At 39.1% G+C, this 25,053-nt stretch overlaps 1 protein-coding gene and 1 non-coding gene across 2 annotated transcripts in view; both read left to right on the top strand.

The window, feature by feature from the left end:
* MYO3B (myosin IIIB) overlaps positions 1 to 25,053 on the top strand; it is a 481,137-nt gene that overhangs the window by 375,640 nt on the left and 80,444 nt on the right. The window contains exons 30-31 of the mRNA XM_049772878.1: positions 13,877 to 13,934; positions 14,877 to 14,931. Coding sequence (XP_049628835.1) covers positions 13,877 to 13,934; positions 14,877 to 14,931 — 113 coding nt within the window. The remainder of the gene's footprint in view (positions 1 to 13,876; positions 13,935 to 14,876; positions 14,932 to 25,053) is intronic.
* LOC126009923 (U7 small nuclear RNA) lies at positions 11,010 to 11,070 on the top strand. The gene has a single exon (XR_007496086.1). It is a non-coding gene; the product is annotated as a U7 small nuclear RNA (small nuclear RNA).

Here is a 25,053-nt window from a genome sequence, read left to right as displayed (position 1 = left end):
TTTGTATGCCTCTTACCTCAGACAAAGATGAATTATCTCCAGAAACAACTTGGGTACTTTGGCATAAACACCTATTTTTAAAATGCCTAACATATCTTGAAGGTAGCCAATATTAGGATAGCATCACACAAACCCTGTAGTATGATCCAGACATAACCCTTTGTTCTGGTATTTCTAATTGAAATATAAAGAGAGGCTTAGTAAAAAGCTTACTTATTTGCCTTCTCTAGAAATTGTTATTAAAAGGTAGCAGTCAATGGTTAATATTTTCATTTAAAGGTTAGTTGCTAAGAACTATACTTAATATACCCTCAAAGATATTTGCTATCAACAAATGCTACTAACAGAAAATGATGGGTCTTATCTCCGCAAAGTTTATCTGCAAGATTGGGTTCATTGTTTCTGTATAAAGCATACATTTTTGACAAAAAGCTTGAATTGAGACACAATTAATTTTATTTGGATAAATGCTATCTAAAAATAAAGGTTGTGTTCAAGATTACAAAGTTGCTCTTCCAGTACTTTAAGATGGCTCTCCTCTTTAATTCTTAAAAAAAAAAAAAAAAAAGAAAGAAAAGAAAAGAAAAGAAAAAGAAAAAATATTTTTTTGTTTGATGGAGACAGGGTATCTAATGTCTTTACTTTTTCTAATAAAGAAATTTCTGACCACTCGTCTGGTCAGAAATTTCAGTCTCTCCTTAGCTCACTTGCTCACTTGATTGTCTGCCTTTGTCCTAAAGTTCTGGTTGTTAATAAATAAAAGATATTTTTAATAACATAAAAGTCTTGCAAATTGGGGCCAGGGTGGTGGACCAAGCGGTAAGACATTTACTTTTACACTCTAACCTAGGATGATCTCCCAGCATCCCATACAGTCACCTAAGCCAGGAGCAATCTGAGCACATAGCCAGGAGTAATCCCTGAGCATCACCAGTGTGGCCCAAAAACCAAAAACCAAAAAAAAAAAAAAAAAAAAATCTTGTAAGTTGTTTAATTATTGCATCATTCCTTATCTTTTTTCTGTATTCCCCATTTGTGGCTGCAGAGAAGTCTAGAAATTTAGCACATGTCTTATATCTCTGATGCTTGTATCCTTATTCAAATCTTAGCTCTATCAGGCTTAGAATAGAGGGTTGTTTTTGTTAGTATTTTTCTTTTTTGAGCATATTAAACCTATGTTAAAAGAAAAAAATTGAGAAGAGAAAGATTGCTCAAGTTGAGAATATTGCTGGAAACAAATTTTCTGTGATGAATACTGTCTGAAAGTGTTTCATTACCAACATTTTAAGCAACCTGGATTATATAGTTCTAGAGATTAATTTTGCACAATTCCATAGCTTCATTTGCTTTATTTATTTCATCATCCTTGGGTTCAAAGAGGAAGATATTACGATTTAAGTTCCAAATTTATTTTGTAAATTAAATGCATTTTATATCCTGCTGGTAGGACTCAAATATGCCCCTTAATTTCCCTCTAGCATTGCCCCAGTCACTTTAAATTAAGAAGGAACCTTGCATGCATTTGCCACAGAAACTGTTGACACACTCCATGTGCATCTTTAATAGCTTCTCAAACTTGTCTTCTTGATGAGGAGACCAAACAGGGGTTGGGGCTAGGAGTTTATCTTTTCATCTGAATGAGGTGGGTCAGAAAGACAGAGCAATGGAGAGAGCCCTGGTGAAACAGAGCCATAACGATTGCTGTGTTTGGGAAATTAGATAATAAACAGTCCCCAATACCCAGTTTCTAATGGCCGAAGATCAACACAGTCTGGGATGCGGACAGGAGTGGTCTGCCATGCTCTGGCTCAGACTTCCCTGGAGAGCTCTTTGTGTCAACAAGAACAGCCAGAGCTGGCCAGAGCCCAGCACTCAGAGTGGAGCTATCATTTTTTGTTTGCTTTGCAAATATCTTAATGGGAAGTGGTTCAACACCACCCATGGGTTAATCTGAGGGGTTCTGCTTGGCAGCTGTTCATCCTGAGAACCACATGGCAATTCTGGAGTGGTGGGAGTCAGATTAACTGAGCGACCAATACCAGCTTGAGGTATCTCTCTCTGTGCTTAATGAATTTACTGACAGACAAGAAGCACCATGATAACTTTTTTTTCTCTTCTGAAAGTAAGTATTCTTCTTGGATCCAGTTGAGCTTTCTCTTTAAGGTGGGCAGTTGCTTCTATTAGTTTCTCTAAAGTGCTTCATACTTCATCACCTCAGCATCTTTTGGTCGATTCTGAATTCGGTATTAAATGGGCAGTGGAATGAGGTAGATAGAGGCAGTGGTAAGATTTGCAGGAAGAAGGATTTGTTAAATTAAACACTGGGGAAGGCAAGGCCACAGCCTTCACTGGAGATCTAGAATTAACTGGCTAGTGGATGTTTTTTCAATCCCTATTCTCCTGCTTGCTTAGTTTTTATCATCTCTTCCTGAATGTGGTATTCTCAGTTTTGATTCCTGTAAATGCATCCCTAAGTGATTTGGCCAACTCAAGCCTGTCTAGATCAGTGTCAGCAGACCCTGGCACTGAAGAGTTCTTCCTCCATGTTCTCCTTATTTGGGTTTCAGTTAAGGTTGGACGTTTCTACAACAGAGATTAGGGAAGTTCTGAAGTGAAAATGGACTTGCTTCTAGACACCCCAGAGGTGAAAATACTGGTTCCAATCACTCCATAGACTCTGAAACAAATGTCCAGGTACTCTCAGGAGACATGCAGTTTTATGAAAAAGGAAGCCTCGGTTTTCCCTTGCTAGCTGCTATGAGCAACTCCATTTTAGCTGTTTTCATTCCACACTTTCATTCTGCAAAATTCTGGGCTCTTCCTGAGGAGTAAAACTTAGCAATTCCCTAAAACCATAAATTCTACTCCAGAATTTAGCTTCACCAGCAACTAAGATAATATACAACACCCAAGGCAAATTGTCAAGTAGAAAACCCAGAAGACCTAAACCAGCCAGACCACTGTGAACTAATTCTTGCATTCTTTGTAATATTTTTATCACTTGACAAGTAACACAAAGACCCAGTTTTCCTATAAAATCACCCCCACAAAATGAGCCATATTTAACTTAATACCCCCACCCACCTTCATGAAGAATTTCTTTCTCTTTTGTTTTCCAATAAGCTTTTCTGATTTCTAACTTGGAGTCTGAGCATCTTTCTTACTCAATATTTTTATCCTTGAACATACTAAATAATATGGGAACTGAAGACAACACATGTCTCCTGTCACTGCTCCTGCATCTTTTGCTACTATGCTTTCCTGAAGATCACCATACCAGAGTGATTGAGTAGAAGCCCTGGGACCCACTGTACTTACTATTAGTAAAGATAAGCTTATTATGAGATTATTTTTTCAGAACCTCCACCTCTTTGTCTTTCTGTGGGAAATTAAACAACATAAAAATGACCTATTTTACCTGTTCATGAAAGGGAAATGAGAGAACAGACACAAAGTAAGTAGCAGCACATCAGACATGAACAGTCACAGGCAAGTTGTTCCTGTTCTCACGGAGGAACCCACCTTTCTTTATATAATTCTTAGCAATTCTATTTTCTGTTACTCTCAACTCTGGTGAAGCCAGTGCCAAATTGAAGACAACATGAGTATCAAAGTAAATCATGATAATAAAAAGATAAAAGGTACTGAAGATAAAATGTATTAAAGAATGAAGGAAGGAAGAGAAGTGGGGAGAAGGAAAGTCTTTTTCTTACAATAAAATGTGAAATAGTAAATGCATATGAGTGGTAAAAACAGAAAACCTCCAGATAGAAACTCCTTAAATAATCATTGATACAGCGGATACTGAAATGAAGAGATGCAAGTTTCAGGAGTAGCGAGCTTTTTGCAGAGTCTGAGAATAAATCTCCATAAAATGCTAATTACAAAAGGAGAGCAGGGAAGCCTGGCAGGTGGTATTTTAACCAAGATGCAAGCTAGCATCACCAGGAATTAGACAGACTGATAGAATGTACCTACTGATAGGATGCACTAAGAATGCTCATTTCTATGAATTTCCTGCCAAATGTACATAACCTGAGTTTAATCACAAAGAACCAACAGGCAAATCAAACAGGGATCTCATCCAAAATAACTGATTTGTGGGTTTCAAAATGAGCTACAGAGGAGGATTGAGGAGCTTTTCCAGATTAAAGGGATTTAAAGAACATGACAATGCAACCCTTTATCTTTTTAAAGTAATGTCATTGGAAAATTGGCAAAATCGGAAGCAATCTATATATTGGTTATTAGTATTATGTTAATGTTAATTTCTGACTTTAGACATTGTAATTTAGACATGTAAAAGAATGTCCTTGCTTTTAATAAACTTCAAATTGACCAGAAGAATTTAGAGCTGAATTCAATTTTTTTTGTTTGTTTTTGGTTTTTGGGTCACACCCAGCAGCCCTCAGGGGTTACTCCTGGCTCTACACTCAGAAATCGCCCTGGCAGGCATGGGAGTCCCTATGGGATGCCAGGATTCAAACCACCGTCCTTCTGCATGCAAGGCAAATGCCCTACCTTCATGCTATCTCTCCAGCCCCTGAATTCAATCTTAAAAAACCAGGGAGATAATATAGGGTAAGGCACTTGCTTTGCATATAGCAAACAGCACCAGTTTGGTCCCTTGAATATTGTCAGGAGTGATCATTGAGCTCAGTCAAGAATAAACCCTGAGCACTGTCAAGTGTGGCCCTAAAACAAAAATAATTTTAATGATAAGAAAAGCCAATAGGATAAAAAGTAATAAATTTTTAAAAAGAAAAAGGAAAACATTTATAAACCAGAAAGCAGGGTGGTAAAAACTGTCCACCTTAACTAAAGAATAAGAAGGCTCAGGGCCAGAACAATAGCACAGAGTTAAGGCATTTGCCTTGTATGCAGCCAACACAGGAAGGACCCTGGTTCAAATCTGACATCTCATATGGTCCCCAGAGCCTACTAGAAGTGACTTTGGAGTGCAGATCTAGGAGTAACTCCTGAGCGACACCAGGTGTGACCCAAACACCCCCCAACTCCCCCCCCCCCCAACAAAAGAATAAGAAGGCTGGAATTGGAGAGACAGATCTGAGGAGCTCTCTCCCCTGAGCTTGCTGGAGTCCCAAGTTCAGACTCAACCCCACATGGTCGCTTGAACAATGCCTCAAGGCCATATCTGACCTAATGAAGTCTCTAAAGTGCTACGACAACCATAATTCAAAAATAGTCCAACTAGCAAGTTACTTTGTGGTCCCACAAAAAAAGAGAGAGAGATTATGAGGCAAACCTCTCCATTTCCCATTCTCACAAGCCTAAATGTGCTGGTTCAGGGGTTTGTCTTGCAAAAGTACACAACTATAAACCATTAGTATATCACCTTGTTACGTCTGTATTTTTTAAATTTCTGGTCAAGTATATGCCTCTTAATTTAGTCCTTATAAAAATTTTATTACCTGTTTTATTTTGTTCTGTCTGAAAAAAATAAATGTAATCCTTTGCCCCAGTTTGATATATTTTTACTTATATTTTGCTGATGAAGAAGCATAAGTGTTGATTGACCAAATTAGAGTTGCCATATATTATTTTTGTTTGGATTGGGCATGATGGGTGGTCCTGCTGGCTTATACATGGCTTGCTCAAAGATCACTTCTGGAAGGGCTCAGGAATCTATATGTGGTATTGAGCATCAGGGTTCTATATGTAGGTTTGGCTGTGTGCAAAATAAGCACCATAACCCCTGTACTATCTCTCTCACCTCAAGTCACAAAATTTAACAAATAATATATAGGCTACCCATAGAATTTTAATGTTCTATAAAAATTTTTATTATAATTATGCCCTATAAATTAAAATTTTTGTGGTTTCTGTACTACAGCTGGTAGTGTCTGGCTTACTCATGGCAGACTTGGAAGCTTGGCTCGAAGAATATATGGAGTGACAGGAATTGAAATCCAGTCAGTTGTATGCAAGGCAAATGCCCTACCTGCTATACTATCACTTAGGCCTTAACTTAAATGTTTAGATTTTTAAAGTTGTTCAGTATTTACTTGAAATTAAAATTTTTCAGGTTGCCTGGATTTTACCTGACAGTACTAGCCCAAATGCTGGGCTGGAGTGATATATGTGCTGTAACATATAGCTATTGTTTTTTACCTTTAGGATCCTTTAATTGAAAATGTGCTCAAAGATAGCAATTCCTATTTTTTAATTTATTTAAAGATTTATTTAGATATTCTCTTCTAAAACCACTCAATCAGACCCTGTCTCCAACGTTTTCTATGACCCTTCTCTGTTTTAATTTCTTCATAGACACTTATTTCTATTTAATGTGCTAACAGATTTACTTTGTTTTTTATTTACTGTCTGCTTTCTCTTCTAGTTACCTTAAATCAGTTTATTCACTACTATATTCCCAGTAGCAATAGGAGACAAAGTAAAGGTGTTCAGTAAATATTTGTGGGTGAATAGTGTCTGGGAGGCCACTGAGGAGCATTTATTGCAAATGTGTCATATGTTCTCATATTCATTAAAAAATGCACTCAAGGGGCCGGAGAGATAGCATGGAGGTAGCGCATTTGCCTTGCATGCAGAAGGACAGTGGTTCGAATCCCAGCATCCCATAAGGTCCCCCTAGCCTGCCAGGAGCGATTTCTGAGCATAGAGCCAGGAGGAACCTCTGAGCACTTCTAGGTGTGACCCAAAAACAAAACAAAAAAAAATGCACTCAAGAATTCCCCCAATTAGTGTCCAGGAGTATGTATAATCAATGTTAGTCTATAGACATAAGAGAGGCAACATCATATATAGTCAAAACTTAATTTAAGATGACTGTTGATAAAGTTTCTAGAATTAAATGTTAGTCATTCTAGATATCATTAATGGAGATCCCAAACATAATTTTTACGTATTTTAAATTTACGTATTTTCCGGTGTATAAGACGACCCTTAATTTTAGACATCCTCTCTGACTCTGGCCAATCTGAGCAGGCTTTTGACAGTGTAGATTCGGGTATAGAACATTGTATAATTTGCATGCATAGAAAGCCTGCTTGGATTGGCTGAGTTAGAGAGGCGGTCCGAGCAGCCTTGCAGTGGTGCAAGATTGAGTTGGAAAATTCATTTCGTGGCAATTAAAAGCATCTATGATACTAGTTCCTTAAACTAATAAAGGTATATACAAAAGAAAAGGAAACTTAAAGCAGAAAAGAAAAACTAAATGTGAAAATTTGGCAGAAAAACAGCAATTGAAATACCAAACAAGCTACTTTGTTAGAGTGGTTTAACAATCAATAAATATAAAAAGTGAAAATGTTATTTATTTTATATTTCTTAAATTTTATGATATAAAAACAAACCAGCTAGAGAACTATGACAAGATGAGGAGGAGCAGGAGGAGGAGGAAAAAGAGGAGGAAGATTGGAAAGGAAATGAGAGACATAGCTTTCCTTTGTTCTCAAAGAATTAACTTCATGGGCTAGCAAGATAATATAGCAAGTAGAGTGCTAGTCTTGCATGCAAGCAGACGTCAGCTCAGTCCCCATCACCCACATAGACTCCTGAACACTGCCAGGAGTGATCCTTGAGTTCACAGCCAGGAGTATTACATTGATATAGTATATAATAAACATAATTTCTCTCCTTTAAATACGCTTAAATTTCTTTTACTAGGCTATATTTTGTAACACTCTTTAATTCCAATTTATTTCTCCTCCTCCTCCTCCTCCTCCTCCTCCTCCTCCTCCTCCTCCTCCTTCTTCTTCTTCTTCTTCTTCTTCTTCTTCTTCTTCTTCTTCTTCTTCTTCTTCTCATTTAGCGGCATATAGAAACATTTTTCGGGATATACTCAGCGTATAAGACAACCCCCGAGTTTTTTCATTTCAAAAGTTGTCTTATACGCTGGAAAATCTGGTAACTCTCTTGTTTTTTGTTTGTTTGTTTGTTTGAGTTTGTAACCACACCCAGCTTTGTTTAGGCTTACTCCTGGCTTTGTGCTTAAAGATCACACTCTTGGTGGGGCTCAAGGGACCATGTGTGATGACTGAACCTGGTTTGGCTATATACTATCTCTCCAAGGCCTTCAAGACTATCTGGAAGAGTCCAGTAACAAAATGACCTTTAGTCTGAAAGCACAGGCTCTGTGTTCACCAACTATGGGGTTGGATCTGGGTGCTGAAACATCCCAAGTTTTGGCAGCAACATAAGAATAATGTTAGGACCTGTATGTACTAATAGAACTTGAGAAGATCCAGCCCAGTTCTTTGCAAAGTATTCAGCAGCTTGGCCCATGAAATGCATTTCTTTGGACCACATTTCTTCCTCTCATAGCATCTTCCATTCAGCCCCCAGTTCTAAAAGCAATTTTTGAACAGGTTCCCTTATTTGCAAACCAGAAGCTGAAATATCCTTTCTGAATGTTTTCTGTCAAATGTCCTTTTTTTTTCAATAAATTAAGCATTCTCATCAATTGAAGAAAATCTTTTTGCTCCTGTTTTAGACTCCTCAATAACACACAATTGTCTGCCCTACAATAGGGAAGAAGAGAGAAAAAAAAAAAAAGAAATGCAAACACAAGAACTTGCAACTATCTGGAATATTTGGGTAGAGAAAAAGAAAAGAGATGAAAATAAAGGGCTCAATGGGGTTTCGGAAATTAGTACATATCTATAACTCTAGTTCTCACTTAAAACAATGGCATACATTTTGAAGCATTTCTCTTTTCTGAGCCTTCATTATGGATCTATCCTTGAGAAGCTTTCAAAAGCTTAATTGTGTGTCTAAGTACAAATACCTGCCTAGTTAAAAATAGCTTACTAATTTTACTAAGCATAATACTAACCAGGGGTATAAGATATGCATTTGAGGGCCTGGAGAGATAGCACAGCGGTGTTTGTGTTGCAGGCAGCCGATCCAGGACCAAAGGTGGTTAGTTCGAATCCCGGTGTCCCATATGGTCCCCCCCGTGCCTGCCAGGAGCTATTTCTGAGCAGACAGGCAGGAGTAACCCCTGAGCACCGCCGGGTGTGGCCCAAAAACCAAAAGAAAAAAAAAAAAAGATATTCATTTGAGATAATTTTAAAAGTTATCAAGGTGTTGGAGCTATCATATAGTGGGCAAATATAATGATAAAAAATAATATGAAAACTATGATTATATTTTCTAATTTTTATTCCCCCCTCCAATAATGGGCATCTTATTTTGCACTGCTATCATTTGTTCTTGTTCTCCTATTTTTTTTGTATTTTCACCAGATAATATATTGATATTTAGAAAGAATGTTTGACTTCTTTAGAAATAATAATGAAGAACTACTATTTCTTCCCTTTTTAGGGGTAAAGGGGCCCACACCTAGGATGCTCAGGGTCACTCCTGGCTCTCTGCACTCAGCAATTACTCCTAGCAGGCTTGGGAAACCTTCTGGGATGCTGCATGCAAGGCAAACATCCTGCATGCTGTACTATCTCTCAAGCTCAACTTCTTTTTTGACCAAAGAGATAAACGATTGAAAAAATTTATGATTTATAGATATGGATCCTTAATATTTGGGGATATTAGTACTAACATTTATTGTTTTGTAGAGGAGAAATATATCAGATAATTTAAAAACCTTAAAGTAGACAAAACTTTGCTCACCTTTTGACCCAGAAGCTTTATCATAGCATTTGTCCTAAGAAAATGGCTGGACTCATAAACTAAATGCACAGAGTATATAATGATCTATTTTTATAAAATAACATAAATATCTAAAATAAGTATCTAAAAATAATCGATTAAATTACTTATAATGATCACCCATAGGATAACATATAGCCATATAAATGATGTATATTCACATTTATGTGTATATTATACATAAACATATGGAAAGGTGCTGATAATGAGAAATGCCGGGGGATCAAACCATAGTCCGTCCTAGGCTAGCTTTGGCAAGGCAGATGCCTTACTGCTAGCACCACTGCCCTGGTCTTTGTGTTGGGGCGTAATACTGAGCAAAAAACAAATGTGAAAACTTAGCTTTCTGTTTATCTAATAAAAGATGGATTGATTTTGAGTGTCCTTAACATTCATTTGTGTTCCCTTTAAGATATTTTATTATTTTCCAGTCCTCTTAAGACATAAAAAATGAATTTGCAATGAGAACTATTCCCAAATCCGAAGAAGGTGGGACACTAATAAAAATCGTCCACAAAGAAGTTTTGAAATAGGGGCCGGAGAGATAGCATGGAGGTAAGGCGTTTGCCTCTCATGCAGGAGGTCATCGGTTCGAATCCCGGCGTCCCATATATGGTCCTCCCGTGCCTGCCAGGAGCAATTTCTGAGCCTGGAGCCAGGAATAACCCCTGAGCACTGCCGGGTGTGACCCAAAAACCACAAAAAAAAAAAAAAAAAAAAGAAGTTTTGAAATAAAAATTTACCTTCAAGTGTGAGCAGCTAATGCAGAGGAGGCGAACACGTGGCTCTCGAGCCACATGCGGCTCCAGGCCAAAATGAATGCGGCTCTTTGCCTCTTCTCATGATTTAGTTTACTCTGGCTCTTTGCCGAGTTTGGATTTTATTCTGCTGCTTCTGAGGAGAGAGGGATCTCTGAGGAGAGATCTCCGAGCACAGAGTCCTGCCCCCAGGCTGCGTCCTCCGGCTCCCATCCCTCAGAAATAACTGCAAGGGCCAGAGAGTGGGGGACCCGTGCGGCACATGTTGGGTCACATCTTGCCGTGAATTCTCAGTGTGGAGGACGCAGCACACCCTCACCATCACTGCAGGATTTTGACCCTCGCTCAAAATGGCAAAATGCAATATGTGTTTAATAAATTATTGTTAAAATTAGATGCTTTTGTGTGAGTGTTTGTCTGTTTTGGCAGGTCACTGTGTGGTGTGGCTCTCTGACTCTCACAGTTTAAAATTTTGGCTCTTTGTGTCAAACTTGTTTGCCACCCCTGAGCTAATGAGTTTCTGAATTTGTGCAGAAAGTATTGTAGCTTATAAGTGATAGAAGGCAACTAGTCTTACAAATGGTATCAAATCTAATTAAAAAATAGTGTTACAGCTCTTTTAGAATTTGTCCAGCAGGCTTTCTGATCTCCACCGGAAGCCCCCCCCCCCACAAAAAAAAAAACCTGTTGCATAAGAAGTAAGGGTTAATGACTGGAGAGCCAGAAGGTTTCTATTTCTATCCAAGAAGAGAATACAGAATCCAATTTCCAAGATTATCTGTAAAAATCAGTTAGTAGCATTCCTTTTCAAATATGGCTCTTCTGAGTTTAGTTAGTGCAACTTAGTACAACTTAGCACCACCCCACTCCCCCATTTCAATCCACCCTCCCAACTCATCATCTCTTAATAAACTGGCAAATGGCATTTTGGAGCCTATAAAGCTGAAACCTAGTTCCTGGACCATGGTGACTTCACCTAGTGCTGCCAGCCCAGCATGACAGAGCCAGCTGGCCTCAAGCTGCAGCCCAGAGATATTTCTGGGGCTTCCTTAGCAGGCAGGCACTACGGGCTAGCCATTGCTTGGCCTTTCATCCAGGCACACTGTGCTCTAGGTTTCAGTTGAAGGCATCAGACAGATTTGACTTAGATCTGAGTTTCATTTCAGGGGCTTTTATCAGGGCAGATGCCTACAAGAAGGGGTCTCCATTCTGAGCTTCTGTTTCTTCAATATATCAGAGACAATGAAAGCATCCAACTCAAACCGTTATGGAACTTTTGTTAGGGGTGGAAAAATAAAGGCAATTTTTTTTATATATGAAGTGTTGTGCAAACACCAATGAATTGAACTGGCTGTTAAAATCAGCATACCTACTAATCTACATGACCCATATTTAGAGGATCCACTAAACATTCTTTTGTTCATTTAACATATCTAATAGTTCTTGAACAATTGCTCTATAGAAAGTCAATGGGTGAGATTCCAGTATATTGTATGGAATAAATCCTGTATAGAGCTTACATCTCACAGTGGGCCAAATGCATACAAATATACACATAAAGTCCCCTCCTCTCACATATGGAAATGATATATTTTAATGGATATATTTTTAATGCTTACAGTATACTATAACGAGATCATTTTGAAGGAAATGTTTTTAAGCTGTTCACAGAAAATCCAGAAAGTGACTTTTCAGGTGTTTTGAGGGGGTTCTCCCTCACTTCTCAAGGTCCATAGTGCTCAGGGACCAGATGTTTTATAACTAGCTGGTGGTGTTCAGAGTATCATGCAATTCCAGAAATTAAATGCAGAACTTTGAATATGCAAGACTTGTGTGTAACCTAACCCTTGAGCCATATGCCCAGTCACAAATTTGGACATTTAAATAAAGAATTGCAGAACTCGAAGAGACTAGAATAATTTATTTTTATCCTGTCATTTTGTATTTGTAAAAATTAAAAAACTTACCCCCCCCCTTTTTTTATTTTTTGGTTTTTGGTCACACCGGCAGCGCTCAGGGGTTTCTCCTGGCTCTAAACTCAGAAATTACTCCTGGCAGGCTCAGAGGACCATATGGGATGCTGGGATTTGAACCACCATCCTTCTGCATGCAAGGCAAATGCAATACCTCCATGCTATCTCTCTGGCCCCACTTACTCCTTTTATATATGTTTGGAGAGGGTTGATATAGGTTGATAGGGGAATATAGGGCAGTACTTAAACACAGGCTTGAGAAGACAGAGTCCCTGACCCCTGGTCAGTCTAGCCACCTTGTAGATGTTCTGTCTATACAGAACTGTGAATGCTTCTTGTTTTAATTATGCATTATAATTATCATGTTTCCATCCACTGTTCCCCCCCCCTTTTTTTATGGTTTGGAGCCACACCCGATGACACTCAGGGGTTACTCTTGGCTATGTGCTCAGAAATGCGCCTGGCTTGGGGGACCATATGGGATCAAACCCCGGTCCGTCCTAGGTCAACCGTGTGCAAGAAAACACCATATGCTGAGCCACAGCTCAGGCCCCCCATGTACTGTATTCTTATTAAGAGAAATTAGTAACACATCACAGTTGAGTTTTCAAAATTTGCTCCATGTAGCATTATTATACTAATATATGTTAACTGATTATTACCTTTTGCTTGTTTTCTGGGTTTTCGAAAAAAATCAAAAAATAGTGATCAGAGTGTTCAGGTCTTACTCTTGCCTTGTTATCAAAGATCTCTCTTGGAGGGGCTTAGGGTAAAAGGGATCGAAGCTGGGTCAACTGCATGCAAGGTAAATTCTTTACACACTAGACTATCTCTCTGGCCCTGATTATTGCTAATTAAGCCTCTTTGTTAAATTAGGTCAACAAACACTGTTTCCACCTTCCCTTGCCCCATCATCCTACTTTAGAAATTTATAATAAGGGGAGGAACTATAATATAAGAAGGGCTCTTCACTTTGCACACAGCTGACCAGATTCTATCCTGTGATGGGCATGGCCCAAAATGTTTTAAAAATTCATAATTCCTCTTAAGTTGTTATATTAAAAATTACCCTTGCATTGAGAAATAATTTATTATATAACTTTGTGTGATTTTAATATGTACACCCAGCATTTATTTTTCTAGCTTGACTATAGATCTACTTTTAGTTATTTAACCGTTAATGTGGTTATGTGCTAGATAGAAAGAATAGCCTTAGCAGCAACTTGTTTGGCTTCACAATCAAGTTTGGGAAAGCAGAAAAGTAAAAACAAATGAATCTCACACCTTTGCAGATAGGTCAGTTTCTGGGCTCAGAGATGCCCAGGCTGTCTATGGCTATGGGAACAATATTTGTAGGATACACTTCTTGTCCAACATCTTCTCTTATCTGGAATGGGAAACAAAGGGAAGCTTAAAGGATACATTCTGATACATCTTTTAAATATTTAAAAAATTTTCAAGCCCTCTAAAAATTATTATTGCTATTTTTACTTTTAGTTGTTCCGAAGCTCAGAGCACTCCAAAGGATTGTGACCTCCCAGGACGTGCAAATAAGGTAGGGAGGCATCTTGGAGCCTAAGCAAACTGTAATCCTTGTGGCTGATGTTCCCAATCCTTGGCATGCAGCCTGTCCGTGACTGCATGGTCAGGCCATCCCAACATGAAATTGTTAGTGATATTTTGAAGTCTTTGAGACAAAAGCCAGGCTTTCTAAAGAACTTTGGTTCAGCAGAGAGATAGGGAGGTACAACGAAGAGAGAATCAAAAGCCTGGAAATTTGCTGCTGAGAATAAATGCTGGCTGCTCCCTGAGGTGATTTGTCTGTGCACTCGACTCTCTACAGATGTTAGAGCCTCTTTCTGAGTAAGGACCCGAGGTTCTTTGGTAGCACTTTGATATCCTGCTCAAATTCAATATGTGAAATGGAGGCGTCTCTCTGTGACTTGGAGCCCACAGCAGGCTTTGAAGTCTGATCCAATTTTTGCTGCCTACTATTTGATGTTGAAAGGATGAAATGAAGAAAATGTACAGTTTTTGCCAGTAACTCTGCTGAGCATATGTAAGATTAAAAAAACAAAATCCTTTGGATGATGTACTTAGAAATGTTAAGTAGATTAATACCTTCCTATAGTTTTTTTTTTTTCTTTCTTTCTTAGGCATAAAAATTAAGTCTAGGAAAAAATCAGCACAAGGATATTTTTATATTCTGGGTTATAATTAATTTAAGAGGAGGCTAACTTACCTTGTTCAGAGGCAGAAAGGAATAAATGTAGCAAAAGGTGTTGAGACATGGCTACTGATAGCCCCAAGGAAGAACATTCCATTCAATTCTGATGCAAGACCTCAATACATTTAGCTGCTTTCTCCTATAATTCAGGTTAAGTTAAATGAAACCGTGCCCTTAGGCTACTTCATCAGAGGATAAAAATGATTCTCTTACTGGGTGTTTTCGAAGCATTGAGGTTTCTGGGGTGATTCACTGTTTTCTCCATACCAGGCAGCTCCAGATCGCCAAGAACTGAGTCACTCACTGGGAGACCCTACAAAGCCTGGTAAGAACATTTGAATTGCTTGCTATGACGACATTCACATATCTTTTGTGCGTTTTCATCATGGTCTGGGTAAGACTGTCTAAAAAATCAGGCTTGGGAAATTGTAAAGGCTAGAAGCCAAACCTGTATTAAAGGAAGCAGTTCTCTGCCTACACTGTGCCACTTAAGTTTACTTTTCAGAGGAAAGAAAATGACTATCAAAGGCCACACTTTCCCCTTTATTTGTAAAAATTTCAAACAGGAAACTGCAAAAACTTCATTTGGTTAAAGGAAAATTGAACAATTGATTTTTCAGGAAGCAGATTGTTCAGAGTCAAAATCTAGGATGTGGTAAAGAATGCAGGTACAGAGAATTCTGTCCTCTTGGCAACCAAGAATACAGACATCTTGATACACTCCTTAGGGAAATAGTTATTTCTGGATCATTTTCTAAATTCTTTGTTACAGAATATGGTAAAAATTAGCTTGGAAGCTAATATGGTGTTATCATCAGTCCTTCTGGAAGATAAAATAAGAACCTGTTCATAAGAAATATTATGAACCAGAAATAATGACAATGTGGATTATCACAAAGAAATAAATATTTTCATTTAAAATACTGATATTAAACTAACTGATTACCTTGTCTATTTTCCAAAATGTACAGTGATTTCTCAGGTCCCTCCCGATTTTTTTCTTAGCCTACTTTTCAGTGACAACATAGTATGAAGTAGGAAATGTATAATAAATGTGTTGGGACCTTCAATCCATATGGAACATAAAGTCTTGGAGAGAGACAAAAGAGGATAAGAGTATTATGGCAGACATTTTAAATGGTTATGCAAAAAATGATAAACCTGTCAAAAGGAATGTTTTACTGACAGCCATATGGTGTGTAGGAATAAGGCTACAATAGGACAGGGGTAGGGATAGTACAGAGATAATTTAAGCTAAATACTATGGTGGAACAAAACTCATAATGTAGACTTTTGTTTGGCATTTTTCTATTTCTTCAAAAAATCTCTATCATTCAGATAAATGTAAATGGGCTAGACAATTTAACGTGATTATTGATATGCTTGGTTTGAGTCTATCAACTTACTATTTATTTTATATTTGTCCCATCAGGTCTTTATTTACTTTTGTCACTCCACCTTAAAATATATACAAATTAAATTCCTGAGCTGTGGGTGTGGCTTGGTCATAGCACATATGATAAACATATTCGAGGCCCTGGGTGTGATTTTCAGCAATGACACAATTTACACCATCACCACCACCATTAAAACATATAGAAGGGATGAAGAGATAGTACAGAAGGTAAGGTGCTTGATTTGCACACGGTCAATCTGGATGTGATCGCCAGCACCCCATAAGACCCTCTGAATCCTGTGGGGGGGTTATCCCTGAGCACTGATTGGGTATCACCCCAAAGCTAAATATAAACAGAGCTAAAACCAGGATTTAGAATCTGACCTGCTTGGATCCAAAATTCTACACTTCTGTAAGATAACAGCTTCTTACTCCAGCATCTACACATTTTAAATGTAGATGGGAGATTTGGAGGGAGTGAGGAAATATTTCATGTCTGCAGGGTTATACTGAGGATTAAATAATCATAGCAAAGATTTATTATTGTGTCATCGGACAAACTAAATTTGGAGAGATAAAGGCAAGTACTTAAATCCCTTTGCAATCTCTCTGGTCCCAGAGTAATATTTTAAAATGTATTTTTAAAATGTCTTTTCACTAAGGCACTGTGATTTACAAAATTGTTCATAAGAGTGTTGTTTCAGAGATACATTTACTTTTAGTGTTCTTGCTGTGCTGGGGGTGAGTCTTTGTAGCTATCACTCCTGGAAGATATTGAGGGATTAGGCTGAAGTTTACTTTCTTTATTCTCTGCTCATTCTCTTTTAGTGAGAGGAAGAATTCTTGTGAGTGGCATTATTTTGTTGAGTAGATCTGCAGTGAAGCCTTAAGGCTTGCCACTGGCAGGAATCACTGGGCCTATGCCAAAACAGGAGGCAGAGCCTCTTCCTACTGGGTTGGTTCCATTGACCTCCACACCTGACTTGCACCCTATTAAAGGCCCACACTACAGCTCCTGCTTGACCTTCTGCCTAAAGTTTATTTATTTTATTTTATTTTGGTTTGGGGCTATACTCAACAGCACTCAGGGCTTACCTGAGGCGCTGCACTCAGAAATTACTCCTAGCAGTCTTGGGGACTGTAAAATAAATCTATGCACGGTATTTCTAACCCCAGATAAGTGGGTCTGAAGCAGGGTAACCACAAAGAATTAATAAACCAAGACAGTCATCAGGAGAGAATCATGGAGTTGGGTGACTTCTCACCTGTGATCTCTGGGCCCTGCCAAACAGAAACCTCTATTTAGTAGTCAAATTCAACTAAGGGTAGAATGAGCGACAAAAGCACCTATTCATGTAGACTTTTACAAGTCAAAGGGCTTGGTGGAAAAAAAAAGAAAAAGTTGGGAAACAGCTTTCTTTTGAGTAAAAGCAGAGTGTGATCTAATAGAGAGCCATAGATATGGGATGCCCGGGACCAACCCCATGTTGGCTGCATACAAGGCAAATGCCCTGCCAGCTGTGCTCTAGCTCCAGCCCTTTTAAAGTGTATTTCTAAAGTAGCCTGGAACAAAATTAGTATCTCTAAGATCTTCCCAAACAAGCACCACCAATACAACAAGTTAAAATTATCTAAGCTGTTGTTTGTTTTTTAATTTTGTTGGTTAGAACAGGAGAAGAGGAAAAAGAAATTTCAGCTGAAAAATGCATCATGTAAACCAAATTCTTCACCTTGCAGAACAGCAAAGATGGATCAAAGTTTCCCTATTTTGTCTTTCTTTTCAATGTTATTGGCTCTAAAAAAAAAGAGTTTATTCTATACGAGACCTTTTAGCAAGTTACAGCTTGGTGTTAAATTCTTCCCTTAAATGAGCCATTCTTTCCACCTATATTTCTAAGGAAAGTAGAATGTGAATACAGTGACTTTTCCAGTCACAAAAAGCATTAACAGCCAACAAGCTTACTTTCTCACTTGCAGTGAGTGCTGACTTCATTTTCCTTAAAGGGTAAGTCTAGGGGCTGGAGAGATGATACAGTGGGTAAGGTGCCTGCCTTGCACTTAGGTTTGATCCTTGATACTACATATGAGTTCCCAAGCTCTTCCTAAGATCTCATCTAACATGAGGTCCTGCTGTTTTATGTTAGCCTCTCATCTACAGGTAACACAAAGTATTGATTTCTCTTTATGAGCTCTCTTAGAGCACCGGCCAAAAAAAAAATTATTACATTTTCTAGGAAGAACTTTGAACAATGTTTCATCTTACAGATGGAATATTTAAGTTTTTAAGATGTTAAGGAGCAAGTAGTATGGAACAACTTTCCATCAGTTCCCAATAAATAATATAGGATGTTGGGCTGTGGCCCAAATCCAAAGACTGACCATTGTTGGGCTTTTATGTCTGATTTTAGATCTTCTGTGGCCTGTCCACTCACAGATGGCTAAGCCAATCATTCCCTCTTTCACAATGACCTGCTTCCTGCCATCTACTTCATTATTTGCCTTGCTCTCTTTTCTTCTGATTGCTACATGTTACTGATCTTGACAACAGTGAAGTTATTAGAAAGTATACATGGACAATCCTTTAGGAGAGAAAAATTCTCTTTTTCCTACCACTGGAGAGTTGTTTTCCAAATATGCAAGATGTTCACTGTTACCAACAGGATCATCTCTAGTAAACTGTGACAAACAGGTCATCTGATTATAGTCCTGTATATGGAATTTGATTTTGGTAAGGCCTTCTTTATAAACTAGATGTTGCATCAGGCAAAAGTAAAACTTAACCTTTTGCTGCAGTCTCACCACACACTTAGCCGCCTTTGTTAGGAAGGGGTCGCAAGCAGCTTGCCAAACATCAACCACCATGTTCGTAAAGAGCTCAGATGTCACCCATTTCACAGGGATCGTTTGTTCCAACAACACGCTCTCAAAGGCCTTATGATCTCTGTCTCATTCTGGCAGCTCATTAAAGTCTTTTACAAAGTTGGGGAGTTTGGGGAGTTTATTTCGGCCTAACTTGCTAACTGCAAACGTAGCTGAGGGAAATACAGCGACACTGTTTCCGGTGCGTTCTTGAACGTGTTAGGTCAGGATGCACTTTGCGGTGATGCCGAGGGAGATTCTGGCGGTGACCCAGGACATCAGGAGCACAGCTGCCTAACAGCGTGAGGCGGGAGCATGTGAGTCCAGTTAGGATACTTCGCTTCCAGAATTGGATGTTTACAGCCTGGCAATAAAACGTGCAGAGAGGAACACTATTTTCAAATTCTCGTCTTGCTTGCTGTATTTGATTCAGCCCACACGCCACAGACTGCTTGCTTGCCCTTGGCTTGCCTTGGGAAGAAATTCTTGTCAAGTTGGAAATGAAACCTACGATCAATGAGTAATAACTTCAGAGTGATCTTTCTTTCTGATTACTTTGTTTTCCAAGATGGGCAGTAATGCTACACTAATTGTTGTTATTGTCATTTAGTTTATTAAAAAAAATAGACTTGAACCTTAAAAAAATAACTAACTTTGCCACTTAGAGCAGCACCTGCCTTGAAAACATATGGCTATGAGTTCAAATTCCTGGTATCACATATGTGCACAGAGCAATCCCGGCAGTTCTGTCCTCGGTGATCCCTGCTGCTGCACGTGATTCTGGACATGCTACAAGCAGATGTGAATACTAGAAAAAGGAGCATAACCTCGATAAGCACCATCACCAATAAGATGTTTCCACAGCTACAGCTAGGTAGTGAGTTCTGAGTGACCCCTGGTGAGCACTGTGGCAACTTCTCACGGTGATCGGCACTACACCCCAGGGTCCCAACTAAGAGGGAAACTCTGGATGAGTATGTGTGCCAGCAGCACAACTAAAGGTGTGCACAGCTCAGTGTATGTGCAAGTCTGGGAACTCTGCAGACTAAGGTATGACCCCTTGTGAGCACCACAGCTGAAAACATAGTGCATCACAGCCAGGTGTGTGACTCCAGTCATCACCATGAAAAAAAGGAAAAAAACTTTAAAATCATACTGACATATTTAATGTTTTATTTAAAATCTATTTAAAGTTTACATTCTTCTTAAATTCATACTTAAATTTGGAGTTTTCAGAAAAATTGAAGAAGTATTTTTGAGTCACCCACTAAGGCACATGCACTGAGTTGAGGGCTGATAGTTCAGAGGGAGCAAGATCCAAGTTTCCCCTATTACTTTAATATTCTTTTTTTTTTTTTTTTTTTTTTTGGTTTTTGGCCACACCAGGTGGTACTCAGGGGTTACTCCTGGCTGTCTGCTCAGAAATAACTCCTGGCAGGCACATGGGACTATATGGGACACCGGGGTTCAAACCAACCACCTTTGGTCCTGGATCGGCTGCTTGCAAGGCAAACACCGTTGTGCTATCTCTCCGGGCCCGCCTTTAATATTCCAAGAGCAAAATGGACACATCAATTTGACATCATGTTTTTGGTCACAGTGATAGTAGTGAGACTAGAAGTGTGGAGCAGATAGTAGGATAATAGGTTTCAAGGGTACAGAAAGGGAAAAGATAAGCTTACTCCTCAGCTGGAAATTAAAGGGGGGTCAGAAACAAGCCAAATAGAGTGTGGAAAGATATTTCCAGCTCATTTCTATTTCCTTTATACCCTGGGAGAAACTATCATGTGAGAGAGATGAGATTTAGTTGGTTTCTTTACATTAAGGAAAATTATGAAATGTAATATGCATACAGAAAATTATTTTATTTTAGTTTCTGAGCTACACATGGCAGTGTTCAGGACTTACTCCTGGTTCTGTATTCAGGGATTGCTCCTGGTGAGACTTGGACACAATACACAGTGCAAGCATTAAATCAGCTTGGACAAAAAGCAAACAACCTCCCTACATGTTGTACTATCTCTCCATCTAGATCAAAAATTCCAATCTGAGGGATCAGAGCAATAGCACAGAGGTAGGGCATTTGCCTTGCACGTGGCCAACACAGGACATATGGTGGTTCAAATCCCGTCATCCCATATGATTCCTGGAACCTGCCAGGAGCTATTTTTGAGAGCAGAGCCAGGAGTAACCCCTAAACACTGCCGGGTGTGACCCCCCAAATTTTTTGATCAGAGATATACAGTTAATAAACTATTATCAGCCCTGTACCTGAGAGCATAAGATAGAAGTACCCAACCTAAGTGTTCACAGTTTTGTATTATCTGTAATGCTACTTATCTATCAGGAATCATGAAGCAGGTAGTCTTTGGTTTCTAGATTCCCACCATACTTCCAAATTATATTGTCAAGCTTAAGAAGCTTTTTTCGGGCCTGGAGAGATAGCACAGTGGCGTTTGCCTTGCAAGCAGCCAATCCAGAACCAAAGGTGGTTGGTTCGAATCCCGGTGTCCATTTGGTCCCCCGTGCCTGCCAGGAGCTATTTCTGAGCAGACAGCCAGGAGTGACTCCTGAGCACTGCCGGGTGTGGCCCAAAAACCAAAAAAAAAAAAAAAAAGAGAAGCTTTTTTTCATGGCTTTATAATATTCCCATTTTATGAATCTTCTCTACTGTTGCTGGACAACTGTATGATTTGCAGATTGGAGCTTTTATAAAAAAGTGATACTAGTGAAAAAGGGTCCACACCCTTGGTGCTAAGGTAGAGAAGTCTTTAGAGCCAAAAAGACTAAAATTCACTTGCCAGTTCTACTATTTTGACAAGATTTTGCTTTGAACAAGACATTTAATTTCTGTGCACCTCTCTTTTCACCCCTGGAAAATAGGAATAGTCAGAGTGCCTCTGTCATGAGTATGATTAGAGAGTGCTTGTCACTGTCCTTAAAAGATGGTCCTCAGGGGCTGGAGAGATAGCATTGGAGGTAAGGCGTTTGCCTTTCATGCAGAAGGACAGTGGTTCGAATCCTGGCATCCCATATGGTCCCCTGTGCCTGCCAGGGGCGATTTCTGAGCATAGAGCCAAGAGTGTAGATTGCTGCAATGGAACATGCTTCTTGCCCATAGGAGGATCCATTTTGCTTAAGTTCTCTATCAAGTTCAGATGACATTTGGAATAGACCTGTCTGGATCCAGAATGATAGAAATCTTTGAAGTTTGGGGATAGGGCATTTGCATAGGTACAGCTGACCCTGGTTGAATTCCAGTATCCCATATGGTCCTGAGCATTCTCAGGAGTAACCCCCAAGCAACAGGAAGTGAGACCCAAAAAACAAAAAACAAAAAAACAAACAAACAAAAAAACAAAAAAAAAAGGAGGAAAGAAAAAGGAAAAAAAGCTTTGCAATTTTTTCTTAATCTTCTCAGTTTGCAGATGAGGAAACTGAGTTCCATACTGTCAGCTCAGAGCTGAATTGTTAGGAGAAATTGAGTGAGGTTTCAAGTTGACACCCAGCACTGAAAGTCAGAGACGGCCTCCAATAATGCAAGATGCAAAGGGGAGTTTAATTGGTTAACCCAGATCTGAGCCTCATTCAACTAGGGAGTCTTGGAAAGAACCCCAAGTCAAATCTTCAAGCAGTTTATATAGAAATCACAAGCAATAATAGTATAATAATTTCATTGTATAGATGTCTTAATTAATCACTGATTTTTCTGGCTCAACTTTGGTTGTCTAGGGAAACTCTGATTCAAACCTTGGTTGTCTAGGGATACTCTGAGTCAAACCCTGACTGTCAAGGGTTACTCTGATTCAAACTTTGGTTGTTAAGAGAGCCTTTTCAAATAGAACACCCCAAGCTCACTTAACCCCTAGTTCCTTATTCCTGGAGGACACCAACTTTGGTTTTATTTCTGAATTAACTCTCTCTCTCCCTTCAGCTAGGAGCAGAAAATTATACTTTACTAGAGTTTGGGCTCATCTTAGTCTAGAGTTCCTTATCATGGACTTAGGGGAGGATCTTGGTTCTTACACAAGGAAATGGTATTTCTGGGCACGTGTTGGGGCTTGACTCTTGCCTGGTTCTTTGGATGATCATCTTAACTTCTCAACTGAATTATCTTCTTTGCTCCTAAAGGAACAGAGCGGGGTAGAAAGCACTGACTTGAATTAGTTTGCTCTGTCTTCAGCTAGAACTCCAAAAAGATTTTTGGTTCAGGTTATTTGATTATTGGTTCACTGGTTCAAATAAGGATTTTGTGGGCTGTATCCTACCAAGGCTCAAGGACCAAAAAACAAAGTAAGGATCATAAAAGAGTGTATAATCATAAAGGGCACAGAATTTAGATTTTTTTTTCAGTCCAGAATTTGTATTAGAGATGGATTAAAGAGTTTTGCGACTTAAAAAAAAAAAAAGAAAGAAAGAAAGAAATTCAGGAACCAAAGCTATCGCATAGCATGAAGGGCACTTACCTTGCATGCGGCTTACTTGGGTTCAATCCCTGGCATCGCATATGGTCCCCTGAGCCTACTAAGAGTGATTTCTGGGGCCCGGAGAGATAGCACAGCGGCGTTTGCCTTGCAAACAGCCGATCCAGGACCAAAGGTGGTTGGTTCGAATCCCGGTGTCCCATATGGTCCCCTGAGCCTGCCAAGAGCTATTTCTGAGCAGACAGCCAGGAGTAACCCCTGAGCAATGCCGGGTATGGCCCAAAAACTAAAAAAAAAAAAGGGTGATTTCTGAGCACAGAGCCAGGAGTAACTTCCTAAGCATGCCAAGTGTGCCCCTCCCCAAAGTTCAGTTCTTCAGAAACTCTAAGTGTGAAGCTTAGATAATGACAGAAGAAAGTTCAAGAGAAATAATAAGAATAATTATTATTATTAAATAAATCCATAGTTTTATTTTTTTTTTCAGCCAAGACTAGTGTCTTCCTTCTCCCCAGCTTCATGTCACAGTACTGGTCCTAAACAAGTACTCCCTTGAGTAGGCCCCCAATAATTGTGTGTGTGTGTGTGTGTGTGTGTGTGTGTGTGTGTGAGAGAGAGAGAGAGAGAGAGAGAAATAAAAGATAAAGAAATAAACTGTCTCTGACATGTTGAAAGGACTTTTGAACCAGATCTTGTTCTTCACAAATAAGACTCCGAAAGTTGGCTCACTACATGAAAACAAGGCCTGCAACCTAGTAGGCACCTAATAACTGCATAGCTCTTGCTGTTGCTGCCCGTTCTTACCCATCCAATGAAGATTACTTCCAAATGTACCTAATTTTCAGGTAACCAAGTCCTTTATTCTTTCTGACTAAATTATCAAGACTTACGAAGTGTGCTAAGACTTCTACAGGGATATGAACTGCTTGAACTTCAGCCCATTGGATCCAAGCTATGGAAATGAATTTACCAAGAACAAGATAGTTTAAGCATAGTTTAAACAAGATAGTTTAAGTTTTGTGTTGTATTGTTTTGGGTCACACCTGGCAGTGCTCAGGGGTTAACTCCTGGTTCTGAGCTCAGAAATCATTCCTGGCAGGCTCAGGGGATCATATGGGCTTTCAGGATCAAACTCAGGTCCATCTCAGGTAGACTGCATGCAAGGCAAATGCCCTACTGCTGTGCTATCACTCTGGCCCCAAGAACAAAGCAAGTTTATTGAAGAGAAATAGTTCACTGTTTAGACTGATGTATTGGAGGCCTCTAAAGAAAGATTTGTTTAGAATTCTTAAGAGATGCTTTTTAATAGCATATTTGTAGGCTGCTTCAGATAGGAAACTTCTACTTTTTATAGATTTTTTTAGTCCTGGGAGGGATGAGCACAAAGCATTTATTCAATTTGGGGGAAGAAGTAAATTGTGTATAAATATTCTAAGTCAAGCACATAAAAATAAATGCATATAGTAATGGATTTGGATCAACTATAAAAAGTTCTGACCCAATCATGTAGAGATAATAAAATATGCAGAAAGTAATTTGAACTTATACTGGGAAGGAAATAGTATTGTTGGTTCAAGGAACTGGGGAGGCAAAGACAGAGAACATATATCTTGCTGGGTCAAATCAGTAATGTAGGGGCTCCTGGGTCAGTTCTAGGAACTGCAGGGAAGAAAGGAGCAATGTGCATGCAGCCTTCCTGAGCATAGCTGGTCATCTTAGGAAAAAAGGTCCCAGCCTGCCAAATGCCTGAAATGGGGATTTAAGCTAGGCT

This window comes from Suncus etruscus, chromosome 5, assembly GCF_024139225.1.
Source record: "Suncus etruscus isolate mSunEtr1 chromosome 5, mSunEtr1.pri.cur, whole genome shotgun sequence".
In the NCBI taxonomy this organism is placed as follows: domain Eukaryota; kingdom Metazoa; phylum Chordata; class Mammalia; order Eulipotyphla; family Soricidae; genus Suncus; species Suncus etruscus.
Note: the sequence above shows the minus strand (reverse complement) of the source record. Positions and strands in the feature narration are given on the sequence as shown.